This window comes from Brachyistius frenatus, unplaced genomic scaffold (assembly GCF_029030835.1).
Source record: "Brachyistius frenatus isolate BFR_SWC_R1_liver_20210118 unplaced genomic scaffold, ASM2903083v1 Contig_67, whole genome shotgun sequence".
Lineage (NCBI taxonomy): Eukaryota > Metazoa > Chordata > Actinopteri > Embiotocidae > Brachyistius > Brachyistius frenatus.
Genome location: NW_027210666.1, coordinates 741,270 through 767,905, shown reverse-complemented (window position 1 = coordinate 767,905; position 26,636 = coordinate 741,270). Strand labels below are relative to the sequence as shown.

Here is a 26,636-nt window from a genome sequence, read left to right as displayed (position 1 = left end):
TGGGAAAGGGCTGATTCAGTCTGTATGATAGCGTAAAGGTTGAGCAGTGCATGGAATTGTAAATGTGATCTCTAAATGTTTCTGACACCACCTTTCCCCGGGGTGAAAGGGATATGCTACCTCAAAATCCTGGAGGCAAGCTTCAATATGTAATTGTTATGGTTATAAAAGCACCTATGAAGCTGAGGCTCTCAGTAAAAGTGTAAATTTAAACTATATTATTATTGTGAGATGAGCTCACTTTTTATCAATCCACTAAAAAGTAGCCAATGCGAATTGGTTAAAGGCTGCTCTAGTTGTTTTAGAATTAACCCGAAGTCTACATCCAATAGTTAATGACTGGAAACAATCCTTAACGGAGAGCACTCAGACCCATACTTTGAAGCATTGAATTTGGGTCCAGTAACATCAGGCTAAGTTAGTCCTTAGTCTTAGTACAGTACTTAAGTTAGTAGCCTACCATTTTTTGTTACAATAAAAATACATTTCAGCAGTTAAGCCTAATTTGGGTTTCCATGGATTTCAGGTTTAATTATACTTACCTTTTCATGTAGACCCTTGTACAAGTCATTTCTGTTTAAAGTGTAAAACTTTCTGTCCAGTCTTCCTGTTTGTTCAGCACAACAAGTATGAAGACAGAGAGCGAGATGGAGCAGTGCAAGAGTGCACAGAGGAGTGAATCCAGGTGGTTTCTAAACAACTGCTGCCTGTGTCAAAATGACAGATGGTGCAATTTAAGTTAAGCATCAATCTCACCTGAAGGCTTAGCAGTGAATGGGGATGTCTGCCAGTGGGTTGGCTGTACCGAGAACAATGCCAGGTGATTCAGGTGGAAAAAAATGGAGCTAAAACACCTTTGACCGCTGTGTACAAAATCAAAAGTTTACATTTAGCCACTAAGGTTTCCAGTGAATAATTATTTGCTTGACACTTAAGCACCTGTTGAGCTGACTCTCTAAGAAGTGTGCCACTTAAGTAAAAATAAAATGTACATTAATACAGAAATTTTAATAGTAGCATATGTCTTTACAAAAGGAGCATTGTGTGTATGTGGTTTACAACATGTCTAAATATTTCTACATCAACCATTTATTAAAAATAACAGGCTTAAAAAGTCCCTCTTTGAACAATGTAAAAGTACACTCATAATAACAGATTATTGTGTCTCAATTTCTCTTTACATGGTACAGTAGATACAGTACACAAGTATTGTTTTTTTTTCCCAGTGTATGAACGGTTATGGTGTTTACAAGACAAGTTTATATCATTATAACATATTGGTATTATTTTCTAAATCCCAGGAGAAATATTAGTCCACTGAGCTAAGAGCTATCATCTCTATTTCTTTCTGTCTAAACCCTCAGACTAAAAATGGGAATCACTTAGTTTATCACTTAAAAAAAAGACCAAATGACAGATACTACAACTAAAACTAACATTTTGAAAAACAAAAGTATTAGTCTATTTATGAATGTTTTCTTTGTTGCTAAAAAAAAGGGACATAAAGCATTTGAAGCAAAGCACAAACATCAATTAGCAGACTTTAAACAAAGCTCAAAGCCTACCAGCTGTAACATTTGTGTAAATGCAGTGCATTGTATACCATGTTTAATGTGAAAAGCATTAATTGCGTCTTTGGCTGAAGGATAATGCTCGAGTCTCAGGGTAAAATTACTGTATCACACAAGGACTAGTTGCCACGGAGACAGCTGCCTCTAGCATCCACAGTAACACAAAACTAATTAACTGAACAGGGAACATTTAAAGGTACAACTTGATATCTATAAAACTAAATTTCAATCCAAAATTAGGAATCACTGCCCCACTCACAATAGTATAATTTTTTCTCCAAGTTCAATAGAAATCCAGTCCATGTTAGATAACTTTCCGATGAATACAGTTACTGTTTTTCTACCTCTGCCTGTTTGTATCTGTGACATAAGGACCTTCCACTCCTGCTGCTGAAGAAAATTCATTTACAGGCAGTGTGTAATGAGAAAAAAAAAATCAACTATGAAAATAGCAGGATAAGGAAAGAAGGCTACGTGTCTTTAATTTGTGCTTCTAATTCTATTGTGTTAATATCTGTCGAGATATGTCATCATAACTGAACTGATCAAGATGATCAAGATGTTGGATATAAGTGTGAGCATTTGACAATAAGTAAATAAAGTTTGTATTTAAGGTAGCACTGCAGAAACCATTTGAATGAGATTTTAAGTAGGTTTAATGAATTCAGTGTCATGCTCTCTTTTTCCTGTCAGTAAAATTGTTTATAAACATATACTTATGATTAATGTCCATACAATTCTTCATTTTCATAAATTAGCTCTAATCTCCTGGGCCTCAGCACTGCCTGACAAAAAAATAAAAAAATAAAATCCCAGTACTTTGTAAATTTTTTAACATTCACCATCTTAGTTCAGCCGCATAATTAAGCAGCATTGCTCTAAATTGCTTAGCAACTATCTGGTGGATGTTTCAGATGACCTGGTTCAACCCGAATCTTAAGCCCCATTTAATCTCTATTCTCCTTTCTACATGTGGAGTGAGAGAGAGAGAGCGAGAGAGAGAGTGTGTTGTCTGAGCAGAAACACGGAAACAAACTTAGGCTATAAAAAGTTCCTTTGATTAATGGTTGAGAGTGCAGGTTTGCTGTTCCTGTGCTTAACTAAAGAGCTGCCATGCACACAAGCTTCTCCTCAAACTTCCCATTGTAGCATTGAAAAGTGCTTGTTGCTGACAAATGCAGCCAAACTCCCATCTTTCCCTTTGATGAAGAAATATAGTAGTCTATATGTCATTGTCAAGTATCACAACTTTGACACCCTCAGGTCAAAAACCAAAAGTGAAAGAAAGAAAGAAAGAAAGAAAGAAAGAAAGAAAGAAAGAAAGAAAGAAAGAAAGAAAGAAAGAAAGAAAGAAAGAAAGAAAGAAAGAAAGAAAGAAAGAAAGAAAGAAAGAAAGAAAGGATGTGTCTACAAAGCCAAGTTCAGGGGTCCAGAGATCCAGAAAACGCAGGACAAGTGAGTGTGCGGGTTGTCTTTGTTGGCATGTGTTCATCAGAAAGTGCAGGCGTAGACAACGCCCACCACCACAATGTTTCCGATAGTGGCGACGATGGCAATCCAGAGCCAGATGGCATCGCTGGACATGGACTGCGAGTCGTCCGGCTGGCCGTGTACTGAGGCAACTGAGGCTGCGGCGTGGACGCTGGCCGTGGAGTTGAAGAGAGAGTGCTCACCGCTGTAGTCGTCATTGGGTGAGGAGTCCATGAAGGCTCCTGTCATAACTGGGATCTAGAAGGGGAGGAGATAAAGTGAGGAGAAAGTTTAAAACATACTTTTACTTTAGGCCTTGTAGACACCATGTGTTCGAAAAGTTAGAGGAGAAAAAAAGGGACATGCCGCATCAGGCTGTGCTTTTCCATTTAGCTACTGCTGAGGACACAAACATTATCTCTTCTGGACTTTATCTGGGAAATTGGGGGTTGAGGCAACCTGGAGGGAATCACATTTTACTGTGCATGTGATTGGTAATGGTCCAGTACATTTCGAACATATTAAAAACACCATCCTATAAATGGCAATATTGGTCATCAACCCAACGCTTTGGTCCAGAATGAAATATCTCAACTACTGAATAGATTGTCATCGCAGCTTGTTTGTGGCACCGGATGATAAATCCTACTGAATTTATTGATCTTTCATGGAACTTATCTCAACAACTATTGCATTAAGACGGACTGATCATTTCACCTAGATAAAAACAAACCCCTTTTACAGTCAGTGTAGTGATTCAAACCTCAGAGCAAGACCTTCCGTTTCCTGACAATCACAGCGTGCCTCATTTGCTCCTATTGGTCACGCATTAACAAGTTTGAGTGCCACATTAAAAGAAACGAGAAGTAACTGCTCACGACATCATTAGTAAGTGATTACAAGGTTTCCCACACAGGCATCCAGGGTCCCACTCTGTCTCACACGCCACGGTGTGTGTGCCTTTGTATGTGTGTATTCAGGAAGTAATGCTTGATTAACAAGGAATAAATATTTCAGATGTGGCAAAGGAAAATGATTTATTGCTTGGGACAATCTGAGCCCTGTGAATGTTAGCCGTGAATGTGCGTGCATGCGCGCGTGTGTGTGTGTGTGTGTGTGTGTGTGTGTGTGTGTGTGTGTGTGTGTGTGTGTGTGTGTGTGTGTGTGTGTGTGTGTGTGTTTCTCTGTAGCAGGGTATATGATTAAGAAATGCATGACAGACCCTTACCACACTCTGACTGGAAAAAACAATGCTAAAAATACCTCGGAGGGATGTTGAGCTCTCTCATACACAGAAATTCTCTCTTGCTTGCTCATTTGCTCACCTTTGCTTTCTCTCTCTCTCTCTCTCTCTCTCTCTCTCTCTCTCTCTCTCTCTCTCTCTCTCTCTCTCTCTCTCTCATGGACACAGCCTAATGCACAAAGACCTTAACACACATACAAGCACATACACACACATCCTCCTGGTCTTCCCTCACACAGGGGAAAACACTGTTTAGAAAGCATTCTGCTGCTCTCCATTCATTGGCCCCTGGTGGTGAATAATGACATGACACATCCTGTGGAGCGCCTGCTGTTTGCCTGCTGTTTACATAAGTATGATGAGGGCAGACAGGTATGCATGAAGTCCAGCAACCTGGGTCTCCCTGACCCCCCCCCCCCCTCCACACACACACACACACACACACACACACAGTAACAGTAATTGCTGATTCGACTATAGCATCTTATATGTACCTCATCCATTTGAACATTTCCTTTTATATTAGTTGGTTAAACGCAAACAGCATTTGGGTACAACACAACTGGGAATCATCATCAGTGAGAACTATGTAACAAATATTGTATACGATACTGTATGTCTAAGTATAGGTTCAGTAAATCAACACTTACAAGAAATGTTTTCTTTGTGCATGACACAGTAAATTATATAACCATCATAATTATTTAACTATATGACATTTAAACTACGTTCGGGTTGTAAATTCCTGAAGAGGTTGCATTCTGCAAAGAGGTGGCAGTAAGAATTAAATCTTCAGATGAATACATTTATCTGTCTGCAGAATTTAAGCTGGAAAGCAGGTGCACCTTTAACCTCTGTCATCAACATATGGCTGATTTGATTTCTTCTTTTTTTTTTTTTTTTTTTAAATCAATCCATTCTGTGATCTCTGGACACTGCAATCTTGAAAACCTTATCTTGCATTCAAAACTGCATCTTGCCTAATCTAACGTTCAGTCAGACGATAACTGAGGCTTTCAACCCCGTGTTCATTCTTTATATGTATGTTTTATTTATAAGTAACTCATTGTCCACAGGAGTGAGCTGTTTGCATAAATGGGGAAGTGTACCGAATAAAATGAAGTGGATACTGGGAGTGTGTGGAACAATATTCCAGTAGTAAGCCTTAATCTAAATATTTGATCGCCCAAGTTGGTTATTTTTGGCATTGATGGTGAATGAAAATGTATGAAGGTGTCTCAATTATATGCCAGTATATCATCATGTTTCCCAGTACTGCCTCTAAGCGGTTAAGGACTAATGGAGCAATGGGACGTAGAGACCTCGAGAAGTAGCATCCCAAAGTATCTGAACACTTAGGCAGGCCATGAGGGTCATTCCCCTAAGAATTACAACCAGGTTTGTTGACGTACATGGATGAGTAACTCCAGTAATATAGTTATACTGCAAACCAAAGTTTCTTGGAAACTGTAAACATTTACCGCTGCAGCATAACAGTAAAGTAGTGGCTAAATGGCTTCAACAACCACATCCAGACCAACAGCTTGGTACCCTCAGGGAGTACCACACCCTAGCAAAGGAGAAAGTGGTCTCATTTCCCAGGTTGCCTAAGATAACTTCAGTATTTCTTTTGTGTGTTGTTAAAAAGTAAAAAATAAACTGGTTCAAACATAAAGTAAGCAATATCATACATTTTCTGTATCTTTAATCTTTTGCGATGCCGAAAAGTAATTAGCATAAACCTTTTCTTCCTCTGGATCTGAAGCACCAGCCAAAGCATTCGTTCTTGGTTCCTTTTCTGAATTGGAAAAGAGTAAAGATACAGCAAATGAAAACTTCAAGAGACTATTTTTTTTACTGTGCGACCCAGTTTATATCAGTTGGAATTGCAGATCTCACTGGCTTAAATGTAAGAGCACAGTTCTTCCTTAGATCAAACAAACACCCCAGATTTTCTAAACAGAGACTATCTTGTGCTCTGTCGCTATAACTGACTATGAAACATTTACTTATTCTGCTGAGGCCCAATTTAAACATGTCATTCAAAGTGTCTCATATTCTGATCATTCGGATGAGATGTGACATCTCAGTTTCCCCAGTTAGATTCTCCAGTATTTATACCACCAGTTGACCATAGTGTCTTTGCCAGATTGTCTTCGTGCTCTCAGCCTAAGATTACTGTTGTTCCACAGCTTGTTTCTTTTCACTGCCTGTTTTTGACCCCGTCTGAACTCTGTTTTTGCCTGTTTCCTTCTTCTGCTTACTGCTCAGTTTTTACTCTTCCCTGCCTTGTTCTGACCCGTGACAATAATTCACCTGTTTGGTTCAAACAATAAGAGTTTAGTTAGCTACAGAAGCTAATGAGTACCCATAAATTTAGACAAACCTATTGATGATTTAGGGACCATTTAACCAGTCTTCACATCTACTTCCTGAAGTGGTCTTGAATGCTTCTCGGATGATTTTACATGCCTAGTGAATATCTAATATATCACATAAACTATGAAATGCATGAAGTGACTATGTGTAAATGGCTTCATCCCGTGAGGCGAAGCAGAGAAAACAGAAAGTGGTTAAAATTAAAGCGATTGAGAGTGAGGTCTGGATTATTCAAAACAACTAGTACATTGTTTTTGGAAAGACATGCAGTCACTGAATTTTTCAAGCGTCATTTTCTGTGCTTGGAGCGGCATAAGTTAACCCCTGTCAATTGGGAGGGTTGCAGAAGTCTCAGCAGAACTCTCTGGATGGCTAGATATCAGCATGGCATTATGGATAACATATTTGGGTGAATTGGCCCTTTAAAAATGCAACTATTTTGATGTTTACATCCTCAACCCACTCATATTTTCTGAGTTTCCATTTGATATCTTAAATGATGAGTGAAATCAACAAGATTAAGGTGCAATAGGAACAGCTGGAAAATAACTTCACTCCACTAACCAAAAATCTCCCAACTTGCATATTCCACACCTTCTTGGCTCTGAGTGATGGTTACACCTGTGCAGCACTCCACACAGCAAAAAAAACAACCTACAGCAGATGATACAGTGACAATTCCACCTGCTCTGCTCTTACAGCTTTGATTTATTCATCCCAGCTGTTCCTCGAGCTCTGCCATCCTACATGGATGATCACAGTAATTGTGAAATAGAATGGACAGTAATTGCCTCCTGTGGGATGTCGCCACCAGTAAATGCCCAAGAAATAGTTTTGCGACAAATAAGAAAAGCCCAAATAAATGTTTCTGGATTGTAGAGAAGCCAAAACCTATAAGTAAGCACAGAACCACTCCAGCCTGATCGTTCAGACAAAATGAGACAGAAAAGGTTGTTTTTCTGTGCTCATTGATCATGGCTGGTCTCAAATCTAAGTCGATTCTTGTGTCCTTGTGAAGGACAAACTCCAAGGTGTACTCCAGCTAACAAACAGGCACAGAGGTGGATCCCTGCTGTGTAAAGAATGGACTTTTTGCTTGACACTGCACGCACAATCAATGAAAACGTTTGATTTTCACTGCTGTCACAGTCATCTCAGCCCTCTTAACGACAGTTTCTACTTGGATATGGCATTTTTATAATGCAGTATGGAGCATATGAGGACATGTTTGGAGAATCTGTCTGTCCTTGTATTCTTTTAGATTGAAATCCAAGAGTTAAATACGTTTCTGTGGAGCACCAAAACTGACGAGACTGCACTTCAAGAGATAGGGTTGTATTTGCTGAAAAAGCGTATTGATGTCAGTGACTTGTAGCTTCTGGGTTTTTAAGGCTTTGATATAAACAAAACTCAAAGAAATCTCAGCATACCACTGATTCATTTGAAGTTTTTTAAGACAGTATCGGCAAGCCCACGCAGCAGTGCTGTACACAGCAGTATTAAATTGTCTGTGCTCCAGACCCATTTGTGTAGGGATCCCAGTGTTGTAACAGAAAATCTTTTTAAAAAAACTGCTGGAGTGCTTTGAAGAGGCTGCATGTTAATTGCCAGTCAAGGTATGTAATGATAACTTTGTGCTCTGCTGTAGCTAAGTGTTGATTGTTTTGTTGAATTGTATATTGTAAATGTATTTAATTCTTTCCAGTAAGGAAACATCACCACATCACTCTCGTGATTATTTCTCCCCGTTTTCAGGGGTGTAACATAAGCACGAGTGGCAAGAAAACCCCACATCTGTCTGATATTCACGCTGAAGTTAAACACTGTGTGAAGCTTCTGAAGTCACTGAGGAGCAAGGACCATGTCACTTGAAAATAATCCAATCTGGGCTTTTCACCTAGTGAAAGTGGTGGTCGAGTGGATGAAGCAGCAGCTGCTACTGAGTGTAATTAGACACACATGTGACTTGTTGTCTGAAAAGGCTTGCTGGCCTCTCACTGTCTCAGCCACCTCCAAGCAGCCACAGGTGTGTATCATACTGCTAGTTAAAATATCAAATGCTTTATCAGCCAGACACGGGATAGAATGGATCGCTTATAATAAGCTTTGCTGTTTAACGAGTATCTCAGCAGCACCGACGAGTCTATTGACAGAACTAATCCTGTTTAATGAACACATACATGAGCATTTAATCTTAAACACATAATAGCACAGTGTGACTGTCAGAGTACCAGTGATATGTGACAGGTTGTAATGTCTGCTCGCTCTGCAGCTGAACTATTGACTATATAGCTACACAGCTGTGAATGAGTCAATCATTGTAGAGCATATTTCAAACAGCTGGTGCTGATCAGCCATTACAAGCTCAAATTTGGTGTCTATTTGGCTCAAACTAATATTATACTTCATTGCATGGATACTACCAAAGCATGTAATACACCCGTCAATCCATGACAAGGTAATGTGTCAGTGTCATGTTTTGCTTCATCTAGGTATGAAAAGTAGCGTGCCTTAGATTTAGCCACCAAAAACCACAAGGTTAGGTTTAGGAAAAAACTACTGTGTTAGGGTTACATGACCTTTGTCACTTAATTTCTTTCTTCAACCCTGGTCATTTGTTTTGGCGTGGCAAAACATGATACTGATCCTCTACTGGACTAACAGTTGTATTACATGTTTTGGCAAGATAATGCAGGGGGAAACATTTGCTGCCTATTTTGGACAATAATAAATAATTTATTTCCTGTCACCACTGACATTACTGTAGTTTTTACATTTACAAAACCTGACCCATTGCATTGTGGGATTGTTGGCAAAAAGCGGCGTAGATGACACTACAAATCAAAACAAAACAAAAATCTCAGGATTAATCTCATGTTTAGTTGCTCGGAGAAGATAGAAGCCACTCTATTGCTGCCCAGAGAAAACAACACATTTGGCCTGTTCCACAGCAGACGACAGCAGATTGAACTAGTCATGCCATAAATCTTGGGGCTTTTAAAGGGGGCTGGTTCACCAGTCGTGTTGAAACCTCTAGTTTCAGGCCTGGTTCCTACTGGTCAGATTTAGAGCTCTGCTTTCATTGATTTTCCCTGTCTCAGCAGCCCAGCAGCATTTTTTTTTATAAATCTTATACCTCAATAGAACAAGTGTAGTCAAAGTGATCCTCGCTTGACACCCTGTTCAATCTGTCGGCTCAATGGAAATTCAGCAGGATAGAAGAAAGTTTATTATACTTCTTGGATATTATGATTGATCGATGTATCACCTTCATGGTTTTTTTGGGGTTTTTTTTTTTGGGGGGGGGGGAGTTCGTGGTATACTTGACATCGACATGGTAGATTTTCTTTTAAATTATTTCACTCACAGTGGTAAAAATAAAAATAAAGGCTTGGACATTTTTTTTTAGAACAGATCATGTGCAGAAAATAATGTATGCTCACATCTGGGATTATTACTTGCTGACTGTTACTCAGAGGCTGTTAATTAGCATTTGCATGATTACTTAAAATGCAAGGCAAAACTAAATCCATCAGTTTATGAAACATTAAAATCCACCACAAACAATGAGTGATTTCTTATTCTAACCAGATGAGACTGAGAAGCAGAGCCAGATGATCCCATGGAAAAGGATGTTTATAAGTGATGAGACAAGGAAAGAGCGATAAAGAGATGGAGACTGTGTAAATCCAAATGTCTGTTTACACATCTGGGCATGTCTAAATGCTTTTATGCGTCAGCGTCGAACTTCTGACATGCTTTAGTGTATATCTGAATCTGTCTTGCTCTCATCTGTGACTCCCCGCGCTGCAAAGACTCAGTTCGCACCGGAATAAAGAGAAATCCTAAAACTCAAAATGACAACTGTTAGCCGTATCTGAAACACAGCACAGACAGAGGATAAGAAGGGGGAAAAAAATCAGCTGAATAGTTAAAAGGCGAGTCTGTATTTCATTTTTTATATCCCTCAAAACAAGTCTTAAAGAATTGAAGAACTCGGATCATAGACTATACAGCACTGGTATTAATCTGCCAGCCATCAAAGTCCTTTCCATTTTTTTTTTTGGTCATATTATTCTGATGATTATTGGGCAGAATAACACAGTAGACGTTAAGAATACACTGATGCAGCTCTATTTATAGATTATTTATTGTTCTTGACACAGAACACCTACACTTTTTTAAATCAATTGTTTCATTGATCTGCACTAAAGTCTGAACCTACTGAGACAGAGTGTTCTTGCCATCACACACAACATGTTGAACTGGATCGCAGGATTAAAAACAAAGTAGCCAACGAGTCTTTAACAAAACAAACGTTGCCTTTCTTTTCCTAATAATCTTTTCCTAATTGTCCAAATTATTTAACATTAGGTTACCAACTTTATACATATACATAAATTACAAGATTTTAATATGACTGCGTTGGGACTATTGACTGTATTGTATATAAAAGTGGACGTCGCTTCCAGGTCTGAAAAATGTGTCCAATGCGAAAGTGCCTTAAACTGCAATACTCCAGAGGGCCACTAGGGGTTGACTCCGAGGAGCCTCCGGTTCCATAGACTACCATTCAACTTGTTTCATGAAATACAAAGTCAGTACATTTTTTTCTACAAGTCATTTTGGTGTCGTTAGCTAAAGTTATTCCTTCCTTTTAGTTTTCTTGCAGTCCATCTGAAAATAATCCTGTCATTAATTAAAAAACAGGCCTCAAAAAGCCGTATTTTGGGGTCGTGCCTGTTTGATTGACAGGCCTGTGGATCAGAATGAGTCCCATCCACCACTCCCTCCCCCCAGCTGGCCCAAAAGTGGTCACATCTACCTGCAAATAGCTCCGAACTAGCAAGGCCTCATAACGGCAATTTACAAACCAATGAGTGACGTTACTGTTGGTTGCTGCTTGGGCATAACTGATGGTGGCTTTAATTGTAAAAGAAACTATAATGTATCCATCATCTTGCAGGTCAATTAATGTGAAAAGTACTGCCCCCACACTGCCATAAACCTGCACTAAAACATACTGCTGCATGCGCATGTATGTACCTAATTAACCATTCCCATCATCATTTCAAGATCGTTTTCAAGATTTACAGAAAAATGCATTTTCACCAATGCCAAGGGTAATTTATTATTCATAGGAGCAGATATATTAAATATGCATCAACTGGATTATGTGCAGCATGTGTTTTATGGTACACGTCATGCTATAGCAACAGAGATTTCTTGCTGTACAGTATCACACCATTTAAAAATTTATATGCAGATCCTGCTCATGTATTTTACATAGTAAGCAATTTCAGTTAAAACGCACCCAGGGGAGTCGCATGTCATCTCTTTCACGTTAAGTATCTGTGGCGTCAGATGGTTGGAATGAGTCCCGGTGGAAGACCTCTGAACATGAGAATAATCATACAGCAAAAATGACTTTTTGCACGAAAGATGTTTCTAATGTCATTAACAACACAATACCTGTAACTCATTAATTACTCCTGTCCCTTTTCTGCTGTAAAATATCAGACAGTGATGCATTCAAATTGGCCACTTGTTAACTATACAGTGTGGTGTATATAGTGGACAAGTGAACAATCCTAACGCAGTTTTAGTTTACTCTGATTTACTATGGAGAGACTCAGGAATCAGGAAGATTCGACTCACCTGTGCTGACTACCCATTATACTATATAACCATGTGGGAGTGAGCCTCTCTCTGTTTGTCTTCCCTGGCATTTTTGTTTCAATTATGCCAAACACAAATGCTTACTTGACACTTGAAAGCTGTTAGATAACTATACTGTTAACACAACTTGCTGTAATTGGGACTCCTGATGCCATTTTGGTCTGCACACTACATAACGGATCAGTAACAAGGGGTAAAACATTGCAAGATCTTTTGTCAGGAGGAAACCTGAAAAAGACTGTCTTGTCAAAGAACATTTTGACATCTAGACACGAGAGAAGTAGCACAGGAAATGACTGAAGTCAAGTTTTTTCCATTAAAACTACCAGGAGTAGTGAGGCACATGTGCCTCACTACTCCTTCATTGCTTTGCATTGGATCTTAAAATTTTAATTCCAACTAAATTACAATACAGTATCATGTATTTTCCCAAAACATCTACTTTATGTATTCATATTTAATCGAGTGTTTTGTTTGATAATTATCATTATCAAACCTGATAGGAAGGCACAGTATTTGGGTTGTGTGTGTGCGTGTGTGCATGTGTGAAGCTGTCTGAGAAGGGGAAAAAAAAAAAAATCCCTGTTCGCTCAGTGTATCTGTTGCTAGCGTCAGCCACCCCTACGGCTCCATCCATCTCTGCTCACTCTCTGTGCTACACAGAGAAATTTCAGGCATACAGATGGAAGCCCTTAATTGAATCTCCACTCATGTAAGACTTAGTTTGAGGTGAGGTGCAACAGGGGTGGCCATGCTTCACCCCAACTCTTATTATACAGAGCGAGCAAAAAGACCCAAAAGAAAAATCCACTTTAATCTCTGAAGTGAGAAGCAAGATGGCAGTAATATGATGAAGAAACACTTTCTTTGACACTATCTAAAAGATGACGAGTAGCTTTTCCTCAGGGCCTCTCAGGCTCTGCGATTCATGGTGCCGCTCTCTCCTGCCCATGAGTATACTTTCTTTAGACTTGAATATTTATATTCCAATTTTTCTAATCCTGGACCAGCATCAATATTGGTCCACACAAACAAGAGTCTCATCTGAATTACTTGCACACAAATTATACTGCTTTTTGCCCAGCATCAAAAGCAAGTTTCACTCCAGAGAGATGCTTCCTGCTTGAGGGGACTAATCCTGTGTTGCACTTAAAGAAGCAAAAGGGTGAATGTCTCTAACAGTGCTTTATACTGCTAATGCTGGCATGGGCTCTGCAGACTATTTGGATAACCTCATTGAAATGCACTTCCTCTGGTTTAGTACTTGAACTGGACCAAAGCTAATGCTTGAAGGTTTACACCACATCAAACTCTATTTTTGAGAATAAGATGATAAAGCTAAAATAAATAGACCCTGCTATTTCAAAGTTAATTACAATGCACAGAGAATAGTGTCATGAATATTAACAAAATGTCACCTCGAATTCATCCCCCTCAATTTCTCCTCGGCTCACTTTTCTCACTTCAAAATCTCCTGAGGCTGAGAAGTGATCCACGCACACCTGCATGCCCAGCAAAGCCCCCCAGGTCCTAGATCAGTCCTGGACCACTCTCTCACATCTACAGTAGCTCTCACTGCTCTGACCTTGTCACTGGTCTCCAATCTTCTCCCTTCTGGCTCCCCAAAGGCTTCAAATACCAGAGTCACTCCTCATCTCATGTAGGCTGAAAAGTCATCTCCTAAAGCATAGTACCATCTCTTGCCACCCTCCACTTTCTAAATCATATCCAGTATCATATCTTCTAACTGTATTTCATCTCAAATCCTTTTTGTTTCCAGTTTTTCTTTTTTCAGACAGTGATCTCAGGGACCATATAGACGCCCTACAGATGACTCTTGCACTCTCATATGGCATGCATGTAATATGTATAATTACGGTGCCACAGTGACTGCAAATCTCTGTTAAAGCATCTGATATATCATCAACCTCTTTTTAATTTTTTTTTTCTCTTGCTGGATAATTTGTATTCACAAATTTAGTCCCTCCTTAATGACCTGCCTGATTCATTTCTGTATTACACAGCAAAGGTGATCTATTTTCTTCCCATACCATAATATGTTTGTATTTACATTCATAATTATAGATATTTATAACCACTGCAACTTCAATTTGCAAAGTCTTACTGTAACACAACTCCACTGGCAAATGTGATTAAGAGGCAGCAGGAAGTATTCATACAGCCAGATGGGAGGAATTTCTTTCCTTTGCACATAGACATGCAGTATGCAAGTTAGTCAACATGCACACACACGGCAGCTGGCACATAGACTGTTTACGGACATAATTCATGTGTTTGCTTTTCTGCTTAATGTTTAGGATTTGAAATAGAATTTTCATTATATAACACAAAAGTGGGTAGACTAGAGCAAACTTCCTCTAGCTTGTCTTTGTACGGTTATAATCCGGCTCGCATGAAATATATCACCAGAATATATCTACTCTAAATACGTTATCTATGAAAATCCCACCCCGCTTTTCTGTTCAGCTAAACTCTTCCGTTTTTATTGTTATGCACAAACTGTATGTCACACCCTTTCAGACCTCTGTGAACCACCACACTTCCTGCGCATAACACGTTTAAATTCCTGTCATCTCTTTGTTTGTTTTTTAAAACTCTATTTCATAAAAAAGCACCCTAACAATTATTTTCCCCTTGATCTGTTCCTCTCTTGTGTAATTCCCTGCCTGCTGCTGTCACAAACTCTTAATCTCATGGAGGAACATGATTAATTATCTTCCCTGTTAAATCCGAGAAGTCGTGGAAAAGCTGGATCCCACTTCCATACTAATCCCCAGCTGCTTTTAGAATAAGAGCGAGAGAGACACATTTAAGTATACTCAAAAGTCAGTATGCATACTAAAAATGGATTGATTTTCCCACAATACAATGTCAAAACGAAACTGACAAGTTTGAGTTGGAAGATCTTGAAAAAACAAGCAAACATTTGTTTTGCAAATTTCCAGTTTGATTAATGTTCATTACATTGAAATGCATTAGACTGAAAAGGCATATGTAAAAAAAAAAACAAAGTGGCCTCAGGGTTTATATGAATACAGAGAATATAAATAAACACATAAGGCTCAATATACCAAAGTTTGATTTCCCTATTTTAGTCACTGTGTTCTCATGATGCAGGATGACCATTACAAAAACTGTCCAAATAATGAGTCTTGGTTGAATATTGATTCATTTGTAGAAAGCAAGTGTACCCTCTAAAAGGTTTCAGTGTATCTGATTCTTTTTCTTTTTAGAGTGTAGTGTTGAATTGGTTTACAGCACATGAGAGTCATATTTTTTTTACAGGCTCTATGCCGTTCTATAATCTCAATTCAGTTTACTTAAACATGCCGCACTTTGTGGTAAGGAGAGACTCAAAAACTACTTGCAACAACCTACTGGCTCTTAAAGTCTCTTGAAGCTGTGAAGAACAACGTTTCTTCAGTGTGTAGATTGCCAACAGCACAACAACACAACAGCTGTAATATGACATTAGTATGCCGATGCCTACACTGGTGTACCGTAGCTGCTCCAGTGCCGTATATGTCGCTGCAAGTTGGCATCCACATTTATGAATGGTGGCTGTATGTATTGTCCCTGTGGGAGGAGGGGGTGTTATGGATTTGTCACGCGTGTGCCATGTTGGCCTAGTTACAGTAAAGTGTTTTCAGATACTGTAACAGTTGATCAGTGCTCACTCGCTCTGCATGCCCTTAGTCCTGAATTAACAGGATTCTTACAGTATGTGCTTGTATGTGTGTGTGTGTATGAGGCATCAACAAAAGAAATTGTTAGTTTATGGTCAATGTGACCAAACACATGTAGGCAACAGCCAAATGATGTGTGAATTATTCCACTGTAAAGAAACAAAAAACAAAAAACAAAAATCCTAATTCATCCAATTGCACATATTTATACACACAAACACACACATGCATTTAAAGGCCTTATTTGTTTATTGTTCTGGGCCTTCACCAGTCACTGCTCTCAATGAATAGATTTCCGTGTGTTTCATACTCTTGGATGGATATACATTACAGGGAGCAGTGAAGTGGGTGCCACGACACAAAATTCTGTTTGTGCACAAGTTGAAAGCCTCACAAAAGCGAGCCAGAGTCAGGTTTGAAATTAATCAATTACCACATGTTCAGGCTTTGATTGGTAATTGCAGCAATAAACAGTATCGTCGCTCTTAAATGACACAAGTGTCTGAATTTTTTTGTTACATGTAGGTGGGTAAGTGGTAATCAGACATAGCACTGAAGCTGCAGAGGTTATATAATGCTTATAGATATGTGACATGCATACTGCATGGCAGATTGTTGTTGTTGCAATACATGTTGCAACCTGGAGAACCTCAATACTCATTCACTTATTCTGGCAAGACCAAAATACCTAGAACTATGATAATAAACTAATAATGTAATGGGATGTTTTCTGCTTCTCTGTAAATCCATAACTCAGACTGGTGCAAGTTTAGGATTGAAACCGGTGAATACAACATTATGGTGTGTAGCTCGAACACACCACAACATCGGCACAAAGAAGCTTGACGCTCAAGCTGTGAATTGATTCACAACTCCTTTTAGACGTCATAAACAATTCAACATTAAAAATAAATAAATCAAAGTTAGTGTACTTCTCCACCACTCATGCATAACAGCAAGCGTTGCAAATGATTTCCATATGTACTACAACCGACTGTACAGTAAGTGCCTGATTCATCACCCGGGCATGAAAGTTGCATGCATCTGAAATGAGAAGGTCAAAATCAAATTTGCTTTATATAAAACATCATGGGAGCTGGGGAGGCTTGGGTAGTTCTGTGGGACAAAAATAACTCATAATTTGGATGGTGTAAAATATCAAGCAGTTGGTGTCAAACAACAGCAGCAGAGGGGGGGGTGTAATTTACCCTTTGAGAAGAACATCAGCAGGGAAATTGAAACTAGCCTAAATTATCAGTTAAATGTGACACATGAACAGTGAGACTGAAATATAGTAATAGAGTTCTAATGGGAGGCTATGGTATAATCTCCAATGATGAGATGCTGCATTGATATAGTCGGCCGAGCTGTGGCTGCAGCTACAACTGAGACTGAAACAGAAACCAAATGGCTAATCTAAAGACAGCTTCTTCTACAGCAAAAGTATTTATTGGACAATAAAGGAACATTATGTGCTATACAACCTCAGGTCCTTTGCAGATTGAACAAGAGGTGAGTGCCAGTCAGAGAGAAAAAGGCCCGTCTGTGCACTTCAGGGCAACTTTCTATGAACAAACCCAAGGTCACCCTGGAAGAGTAAAGACTCGGGAAATAGATCAAATCAAAAAGCAGGTTTGGCTGTTGGTGTTGTTCAAGAGTGGGTGTAGGAAGTCAGACGTGTTTAAAAGTCTGAAAAAGGTGAAAACTGGTATCGATTGTGGAAAAAGAACAGCAAAAACTCTGCTGTCCAAAAATGGAAGACAATTAAGTCTAAGAAAAGTGTGCTCAAACCAACAAGAAATCTTTTTTTGTCACTCTTTGTATTTGCACTCAGGGATACTTCACTGAAATTGCACCCAGAGATGAAAACAATTTAACTGACATCTCCTGGCAGACTGGAGAGGCTATGTTGGAGACTCACTACATAACACACTTATATAGTGTCTGGCATGCTAATGATTCCAAAAATGCATAATGATCCCAATAAATTACAGCAGCCATGGTGGTGTTTAACTACAAACATAATTCATCCCTCCTTCCTCGCTGATAGTGTGTAATTAGCTGCTGCCATTCACCATTTTGCCAGCCCTCACCAAGGCAGAACAACCACCCACTGTTTAACTCTTCATAATTTCCACCCATATTTCCTTTTCATCAGAAAACTGCTCATGAGCTAAATTCAAATGTGCAGTTTATGTGTGCTTTAATGGCAGGAACCATTAAAATACACGTTAAAGCTGGGAGCTAATCTTTGATGAGGCAATACCCTGTAAAGTTTTACCCCAAATCGTAGCTCAATTTTATTTGCAAACATATCAATACAAGGAATAAAGCTGCTTTGAAATTATCTCAGGATGTCGGATAATAAATTATTTATATAAAAATACATAATTTATACATTCAGAATAATGGAGGCATATTTATATAGCAAGTATCATGCAGTTAGTGGGTTAGATCTATCAGGCAAATATGTTGTTACTTCATACTTGGCTGTCACAGTCCATCACGTCTCCCTTTCATTATTTCAATATGCAGTCACTCATTTCAGGTGTAAAACAGCTGGCTGATATTTTCCTCTACAGTGCAAACATGCTGCAAATAAGATTGCACATTGTATGGGAAATTGTATAATATAATTTGGCTGCTGAGTCATATATTTTCATTCATCACTTGGTTTCCTATCAGTTAATGACAGTTCATTAAGCTCAGATGCAGTTTTAGTGATCATGGCGGATTTACAATTTGAAACTCACTTTGGGCGAAGGTCGCCAGTCTATCACAGGGCCAACACTTATAGACAGAAAGAAACAAAGACCATTCACACCTAAAGGGCAATTTGTAGAACCACCAATTAGCTTGAGGTGCATGTTTTTGGATGGTGGGAGGAAGCCGGAGGACCCGGAGAGAACCCCGCGGGCACAGGGAGAACATGCAAGCTCCGCATTCGAACCCGGAAACTTTTCTCTGTGAGGCGACAATGCTGACCACTGCACCACTGTGCCGCCTCCATTTTGTTGTTATTGTTGTTATTTCCTACTTTGTGCTGCAGCCTACAGACAAAGTTAATATACAGCCCGCTGTGTTTTAGTCATTAAAAACATGAATCCTACTATTTATTGTTTAACTATTTTACATACTGTGTCTGTAGAATACCACTCCAGTCAACGTGCTTATCACCAACTGAGTCTTTTTATATGTAACTTGTAACCCCACAGAATAATGTCATATGAAATGTCCCTGCACTTGGAAGTATGTTGGGTTGCTACTTAATCAAACATGGCAACCTTTGCAGAGAAATACACTGTGAAATCTAGCCATAATGTTTTTGAATACACGCATGACATCACGAATTTCATCACAAATAACTTGTGACTTGTCCATATCAGCTCTATACCTTGTCTCTCTCATGGAAAATCGTACATATAGAATTATTGATCGTGGATAGGGCAAATTTATTGTACAATTATAATGATTATTGTGGCACCACTGAATCAATTTGCTGTGCTTATTTAGTTGCTATACGGTTGGAGAAAGGGGGGGAGGGCTTACAAGCCTGTTTGGCACCTGTTTCTGAGAGAACTCAGAGACAAAAGTTGAGACCTGTAATTTTCATTGCTAGCTTGTCCATTCTTCCCATTGATAGAATAAAGATTTCCTTCTTTAGCAAAAAGAGAGTGCCCCTGTGGGTGCTCATTTAACGCCATCAAACATCCTGCAGCAGCAGCAGCAGCAGCGACTCTTCACTGTTTAGTCTCTCCACTTCTTGTGATTCTTTAATAATCTTTGGTCTAATTATGGGGAAGATGGCACAAAAATCAGTCCGAAGAATCAACCTTTCTGGGGGGCTCGATGTGTTTGTTCTGAATGCTCTGGTCTCCTGTGGTGGTCTCTGTTCTTGCTGCATATCCATATTGGATAATCCTGACCACCCTCTCCACCACCTGCTGCAGGAACAGCGGAGCACTTTCTCTAATAGACTCCTCCAGCTTCGCTGTCACCAGGACAGATACAGGAGATCATTCCTGCCCACCTCTATCAGACTATTCCCAACAATAATACCGTTGGTTGTTTGTTTGCTTGCGTAAATCCTTGCACTATTGTTTAGTTAGTTTAATTTAATAGTATTCTATTTTATTGTATATATTGTGAATTTTCATATTCAATATTTTTTACTCTTAATTCTCTTACTCTTTTTTTTTTTTTTTTTATTGCTTTACCTGTATCTATAATGCTGCTGTAGCGAAATAATTTTCCCTTGTGGGATTAATAAAGTAACTGTCTATCTATCTATGACGGACGTCCGTCAAGTGGGAGTCAACTATGAAGTGGCCCTTCTGTAAGGAGTCTGATCTCTCCTTCAACCCAGCAGTGAAAATCCTCTATTAATGGAGATGTGTCAAGCAGGGTGACATCATTAAGTCTTTCAGTGGATTTTGCTCATAAGCAACTTTTCATGTTGCTCTCTGCTCCTTCAATGTCTGTACACCACTGTTAATGTTCCAGCTGGTTGTATGAAATCACACCATATACCCAGAGACACACAAATTTTGGTAATTTTGGTTCAACTGGTCTGAACAATAATAGAATAAAGACATAAAGGGATGCAATGTGCATGTTCATCCATAAAAAGGCATAATGTACTAAAGTAGCTTTTCTTGGAAAGTGGTTAATATAAGACACCTGCTTTACATAAATCATTGATTTCTTGTTTTTCTTGTGCATACAGCTCCTACTAATATTTTTAGGTGATTGTTGTTTACCACACTGCAGGGCCAATACAAGTGGAAGAGGACTGAGAATTGGGTCTGTTGCAAGTTTTCATAATCTCAAGACTACAGCTTTCATATAAAACCAATTGCTGAAAAAGCAGACAAAAGCAGACCGGAGGGGAAATGAACTCCTCGAGATGAAAAGGCTGCTGTGCCATTATTAGACTCTTCAAATAACCCTACACTATAGAGACCAGGAGATTTTCAAAAGGGACAGTTAGGGCGTGAAGAATTCACAGTGAGATAACATGATTATGTAATTGAAATTTTTTTGTATGCAATTGAGAACAAAGATGGTCTTGATTTAGGCCTTGTGGTGGTATTGTTTTAAAAACTGTGATAAATAGGAAAATATTCTCTATTTTGAGCTATTCAACTTGCATTTCTATATTCGGCTTCCTATCAGGGGGTGGTGGTGTACAACCAGATCTTCTTGCTGTGTCTTTCTAACTTTAAATCATCCGCACAGCTTGCATTGACTTTTGAGCGCTTTCTGTTTTGTGACATCAAGTAAAACATTTTTGGCTGTTCTTTTTGATCCCGGTCAGGGAAGGCCTGGTGTTGAGGGTAAATTACAGATGGCTCTGTTTGTCCCAGCTGTCAGCCACTCCCTCCATCTTCATCCTGTCATTCCCGTCTGTCCTCTTTAACACAGGATGAGATGGAAAAACCTGTCAGGTAGAATGACTGAGAGCCACAGCATTACTAAATAAGTGAATAAGTTTTGAGAAATGTTGATGGCCTGTCATGAACAGACAAAACATCTGAAATGAGAAAATTGAAATATTGCTAATATTGCTTCTCCAGTGTCTGTTTGGCTAAAAATATAAGTACTGAAAATGTTTTAAAGGAAAGGAAATAAACATAAAGGTAGCTGTGATTTTCCTCCTGTGGATGGGTTTTTAAATGTTGCTTATAGTTTCAAAAATCCTGCAAAAAATGATCAAAGGCAAAGGCCAGTGGGCCACCTTGTACTGGATAGATAGAACCTAAAGGCTTTTGCTGCCATGTGTGGCAGATCTGTCAGCTGAAGCAAATCTGAGACTGGCGACATGCCCAGGATGGCTCTGCAGCCTGTCTAAAACACATCAACGCTGACCTCAACATCCTGTTACTAACACATTGGCTCACTTGTCATTCCTTAACATCTGCCTAAATAACTGTTCTGGCAGTCCCAGCCTCCACAAGCTACACACAGTAGACGTACACAATGTGATTAACTATGACGGTAGCTGATCTGGAAAAAAATAATCATAACTGAGTGCAAGTTAAAAAAAAAAACACTCTTCCCTTGGCTTCCATATGGATATTATGTGAAACATTTATCAGTTCAGTCTAATTGGAAACAGAAAGAACAAATCGCATCATTGCTCTCAGCTTAGTATTCAAAAGCTTCACTGTGATTGTCACCTATTAATCCATGTTTTGCAATGCTTTAGGATGCCACCACTTTCAGCCTAATGAAGTATGCCCTTTTTCATTTCAAATCAGTGAGGCAACGCTGCCAAAATGCAAATCATTCACCAAACACAAAAGTGCAGAGATTGTTTGCCTGAGCTGTTTAGCATGTTTCGGTGACATCATACAAAACTATTTCAACAGGAAGAGCACTGATAAATGCAGTCAAACAATGATCAATTATATCAGCAGTTTGAATTGTGTATAATGGTACACATGGTGCATGTTCCTGTCTTGCAGGATATGTTTTTGCTGAATGCCAAGCGAGCTGCTTAGTTTCTAGGGGAAATTACATTCTAAAAAAGATACGTCATTAAATATGTTTAATGAGCTTGGTTCAAACTGCAGCAGTAATGACCAGCACATCCTCCGAACTACTCATTCTTCATCACCCTCACGGAGAAAATCAGTAACCAGCTCCTTTGAGTTAGCGTTCTTTAAAAACTTTCCCTGTCTTTAGGAGAGAACAGTTATGGCAGCATCCGTCATCTTTTAGAGACAAAGTGATGACGACGGTCCAATGATTTGCAGACAGTGGAGCTCCACTGAGATGGATGGGCAAAAGAAAAATCAAGCATTGTGAAGTCAGTCTTCAAAACTCCAGGGACATTTCCTTGACTTCATTCACAGTCGCCATTATGGAGTGACTCAGGGCACTGGAATGAATTTCACTTCAGCTAAATTAGCCATTATGGATGTGAGAGGGCTGCATTCTTTGATTATAAGGTACGTGGATGCTGGGGAAAAGGTGAAGCGGAAAACCAGCAAAGAATAAGTGCGATGTAATGGGTACATGAGAAACTGGAAGCAAACCAGAGCCTAAATTAAGCAAACCTCTTTGCATCGACAAGAAAATTCACTGAAAAGTTTGGTCTCATCTTTAAAAATTCACTCCCTATGGACTACATATATTTTCTGTCACCATATTTTTCAAGTATCTGAATTCTGAGTGTAAACATACTCACTTAAAAGTGTCCTAAAATTGAATTTTAAATTGGAGCATTCAAAGCTTGTACCCTACTTTCTGATAACAATCCCACGATGACATATTCTGCATTTTGTAGATGCAAAATTTACCGTTCGAGGACTCCAAACCTGGCGGTGAAGATTAAAAATGGTTGTCAAAATCTCAATTTAGTGCTTATTGAATGTCCCCGAGCAGTGAATGAGAAAAGAGAGGGGTGATTTTGAAAACATGAACATTCTTGTGCTGGTAGGAGCCACATCGGACACAGTTCCCACAGCAGGTAACAGATTAACCCAAATTGTTACATCCACCAATTTAATCATATCAGTCACCAAAGAAAAAACTGAGAAAGATCTTTTATCTACTTTCCAAACATCTTGGGAGCAGTAACCTGCATGAAAATACTTGTGATTATTTCGTATGGAGTTTAGTTCATGCTAACCCAGCTTGCCACTATTTTGGTTATCTGAGACTAAAGCTTTTTGAAAGCAAAATTCTGTGTAAATTTGGCCTCATTATTATCAAAGTAATTTTTATTATTGTTGTTTTGTCTGATAACGTCCAAAAAAAATAAATAATTCTGGTCTTAATTTTGGACAGTGTTGCTTTGAAAATGCTTAATAGATTCACTTATTATCAAATTTGTTGGTTGATGTCTGTATTAGACTAAATTGACAAATCATTTCAGCTCTAAGTGTTATTTGATTAATTACTGCCTTCCTTCTAATGGGGACTTGAGGGTAATTTTCATTGGTGGCACTTTGAGCTTCACACCAGGAAGAAGCAATCTAACTTATCTCACCACACTTACGTGACTTGCGAGGTTTCATGCCCTCAACAGTTTTTCCTCCAGCTCTCTTCCAATCGTGTCATATTGAGCACCAATGTCTTCGCAAATGGGTCCATGCTCCAATGCATTTCCATTTAGAGGTCCTTGATTTAAAAAGATTTGGGAGCATTTGGCTTTGTCGGGCCGCAGAGCAGCCCTTGGCAGAAAAAAATAATGCTATGAACGCTTTAATAGCAGTTGCACGGAAAATGGCAAAGTATATGGCACCAGACAAACCATAAGCAGACAGAGAGAGAGAGGGAATGAGACAGAGAGAGAGAGAGAGAGAGAGAGAGAGAGAGAGAGAGAGAGAGAGAATGAGGGGAGAGCAGGAAGAATATCTCATTAGCTCCTAATGAAAACAAACCACATGCCCAAAACAGATGCACAGGAGCACATGTTCTCTATGGAGCTAAAAGCAGTTGAGCACATGTATAAATATGCTGGGCATTCCCAATATGACATTTGCATAAATTACAAAATATAATTTTGTGCGGTTAAACTGGTGCATTTTAATTGCTGAAAATAGAAATGAGGTAAAATAAATTGCAGTATGAAATGCTTGTTGTTCAAGTTAAAATGGTACTTCAGTCACAGATAGTAACAAAAGACACACAAAAGTACAGTATGTTCAAGACAGACATGGCATGATGAGCAACCATAAATCTAAAGCAAAATAAACTTCAAAAAAGATCAGAACTATTTATTTGAGGACTACTACAAGTATATCTCCATAAGTTCCCCATAATGAAACTGCCATTACTTTAAGTATAATTACAGGATATTAATTGATATTTTTCATATGAAGAAAATAACAATAGGATTCTATTTTTTGATCCTTGGTGTTCAGATATTTTAATTCTGATAAACTGTCAAAGTGCGTTATTAACTTGTTGACCGGCTACGCCCATGAAATGGGCGAGACGAAATGTATTGACAAAAAAAGTTCACACGAGCTGAAAATCTTTAAGCAGCCTGGAGGAGGAAATGTCTCACCTGAGCAGCCATGAATGAGAGATCCATACTGTTGCTCCGTTCAATCCAAGGCACTCAATGAAAGATGCGAAACTGCGTGGCTTTTTCTCTTACTCCCCGTTTAGAGCATTTGCCTGCTGCGTGTTCGGTATCCACCGGCTCTGCAAGTTGGCGGACTTCACGTGAGCAGCATGTCGCAGATGAAGAGGCAAAATAAAAAAAAAATAAAAAAAATTTAAAAAAGGAGGAGGAGATAATGAAGGGAAATAATAAGAAAGGAGGGAAAGGAGCGGAGCAGACGGAGTGATGAAGATATGTAGCTGCGAGAGACAGCGTGAGTGAGAGGGAGGCAGAGGAGGAGGAGGCGGAGAAGCTGTTTAATATAAGGAAGGAGGTGCAAGTCCTCTCTCACTCCCACTCTCTCTCTGCCTCTTCTTTCTTCCTCTTATTGTCTTCCTCTGTTTCTTTGTCGCTCTTCCATTTTTTTTCTGCGCCTTAATTTTCATCCAGTCCTTTAAAAAAAAAAAAAAAAAAAAAAATCCCTCTTACTAATTGTAATGTACATCATATGCCACCAAAGTATTGCCTTTCTGTACTTGGTCTGGTTTGGGTTACCCCTGGTTTCTGCCTCATGTAACAATAAATTCCAACCTCAGTGCAATTGTTTTATCTGAGAAATAAATACCCAGCCTGCATTGTTTTAAAACCCCACAAGGGTGTTTCACTTACCACTGATCTGAAGAAATTTCCTAAATTCTTAACGACTCTTCCAACCGCCTGGGTGAAAAATAGTCCATCTGCTGCGAGGAAAAAACAGCATTTTTAATCCATTTCCCAAGTTGCAACTCTATTTTTAATCAAAGATGGCAGCAGCATATTATGTCTTTTCTCAATTTGTGTGACATTATATGGGGCATATTAAAATACGTCAGTTATAACTATCTATACTAATACTGTTGTATTATTTTTATTTTCACACAAGAGTAAGATGCCTATTTTTGTGCTTCAAATTGTGCCTTGCAAAACAAGAAAGACATGTCATTTTCAGCTCCCTGGATATGATATACAAGAGTCAGAGCTTAAGAAACAAGTTAATTGGATACAAATATATTTTAGATGATTGTGTGTTTTCAATCACGGGTGATTGTTGTTCCCTTTTCAATGGAGCAATAGCCCCATGCATAAAGCCAGGCCCGTTAAATTTTGGAGTGGATCCAAATTACGTGGCGGTCCGTAAGTAGGTTTTCCCTTTCATTAACATATTGAAATATGGGCAGTATAGTTCAATAGCGACAAAACATAGGCCATTCTAGAAATACTCTGTCTCCGTATCACAATCCACACCAGTAATCCTCTGGGATACACATATAGTTGCTCAAACTTCATCGCATTCATTGCAAACAGTCACTGTGGTGCACCAGAGGTGAACTGGGAAAGAAATTCAGACTTATCCGCTGAGACCAAACTGCCGGCAACACACTCTCATGTGCACCCTGAATGACAGACACACATAGAGGGCTGATAAAGAGTCAGACATGGCAGATAAAAACTGTATCGATTTTCTGGTAGCCCATCAGGAATTATTCTGT

The 26,636-nt window shown here is 39.0% G+C and overlaps 1 protein-coding gene across 1 annotated transcript; it reads right to left on the bottom strand.

Moving 5' to 3' along the window:
- Nucleotides 1–989: 989 nt before the first annotated feature.
- On the bottom strand, nucleotides 990–25,416 carry LOC138625882 (uncharacterized protein C14orf132). Its single transcript, XM_069707133.1, has 2 exons — nucleotides 25,069–25,416; nucleotides 990–3,299 (listed from the first exon to the last, which is right to left on the bottom strand). Exons 1-2 carry the CDS (start codon nucleotides 25,093–25,095, stop codon nucleotides 3,063–3,065), a joined length of 264 nt encoding a protein of 87 aa, XP_069563234.1. The 5' UTR covers nucleotides 25,096–25,416; the 3' UTR covers nucleotides 990–3,062.
- Between the last annotated feature and the right edge of the window lie 1,220 nt (nucleotides 25,417–26,636).

Excerpts from the sequence above, each read along its gene's own strand:
- LOC138625882 (XM_069707133.1), bottom strand. The coding sequence starts at position 25,095 with ATGGATCTCTCATTCATGGCTGCTCAG. Across the intron at positions 3,300-25,068 it reads TCTCATTCATGGCTGCTCAG|ATCCCAGTTATGACAGGAGC; the intron begins GTGAGACATTTC and ends CTCCCCTTCTAG.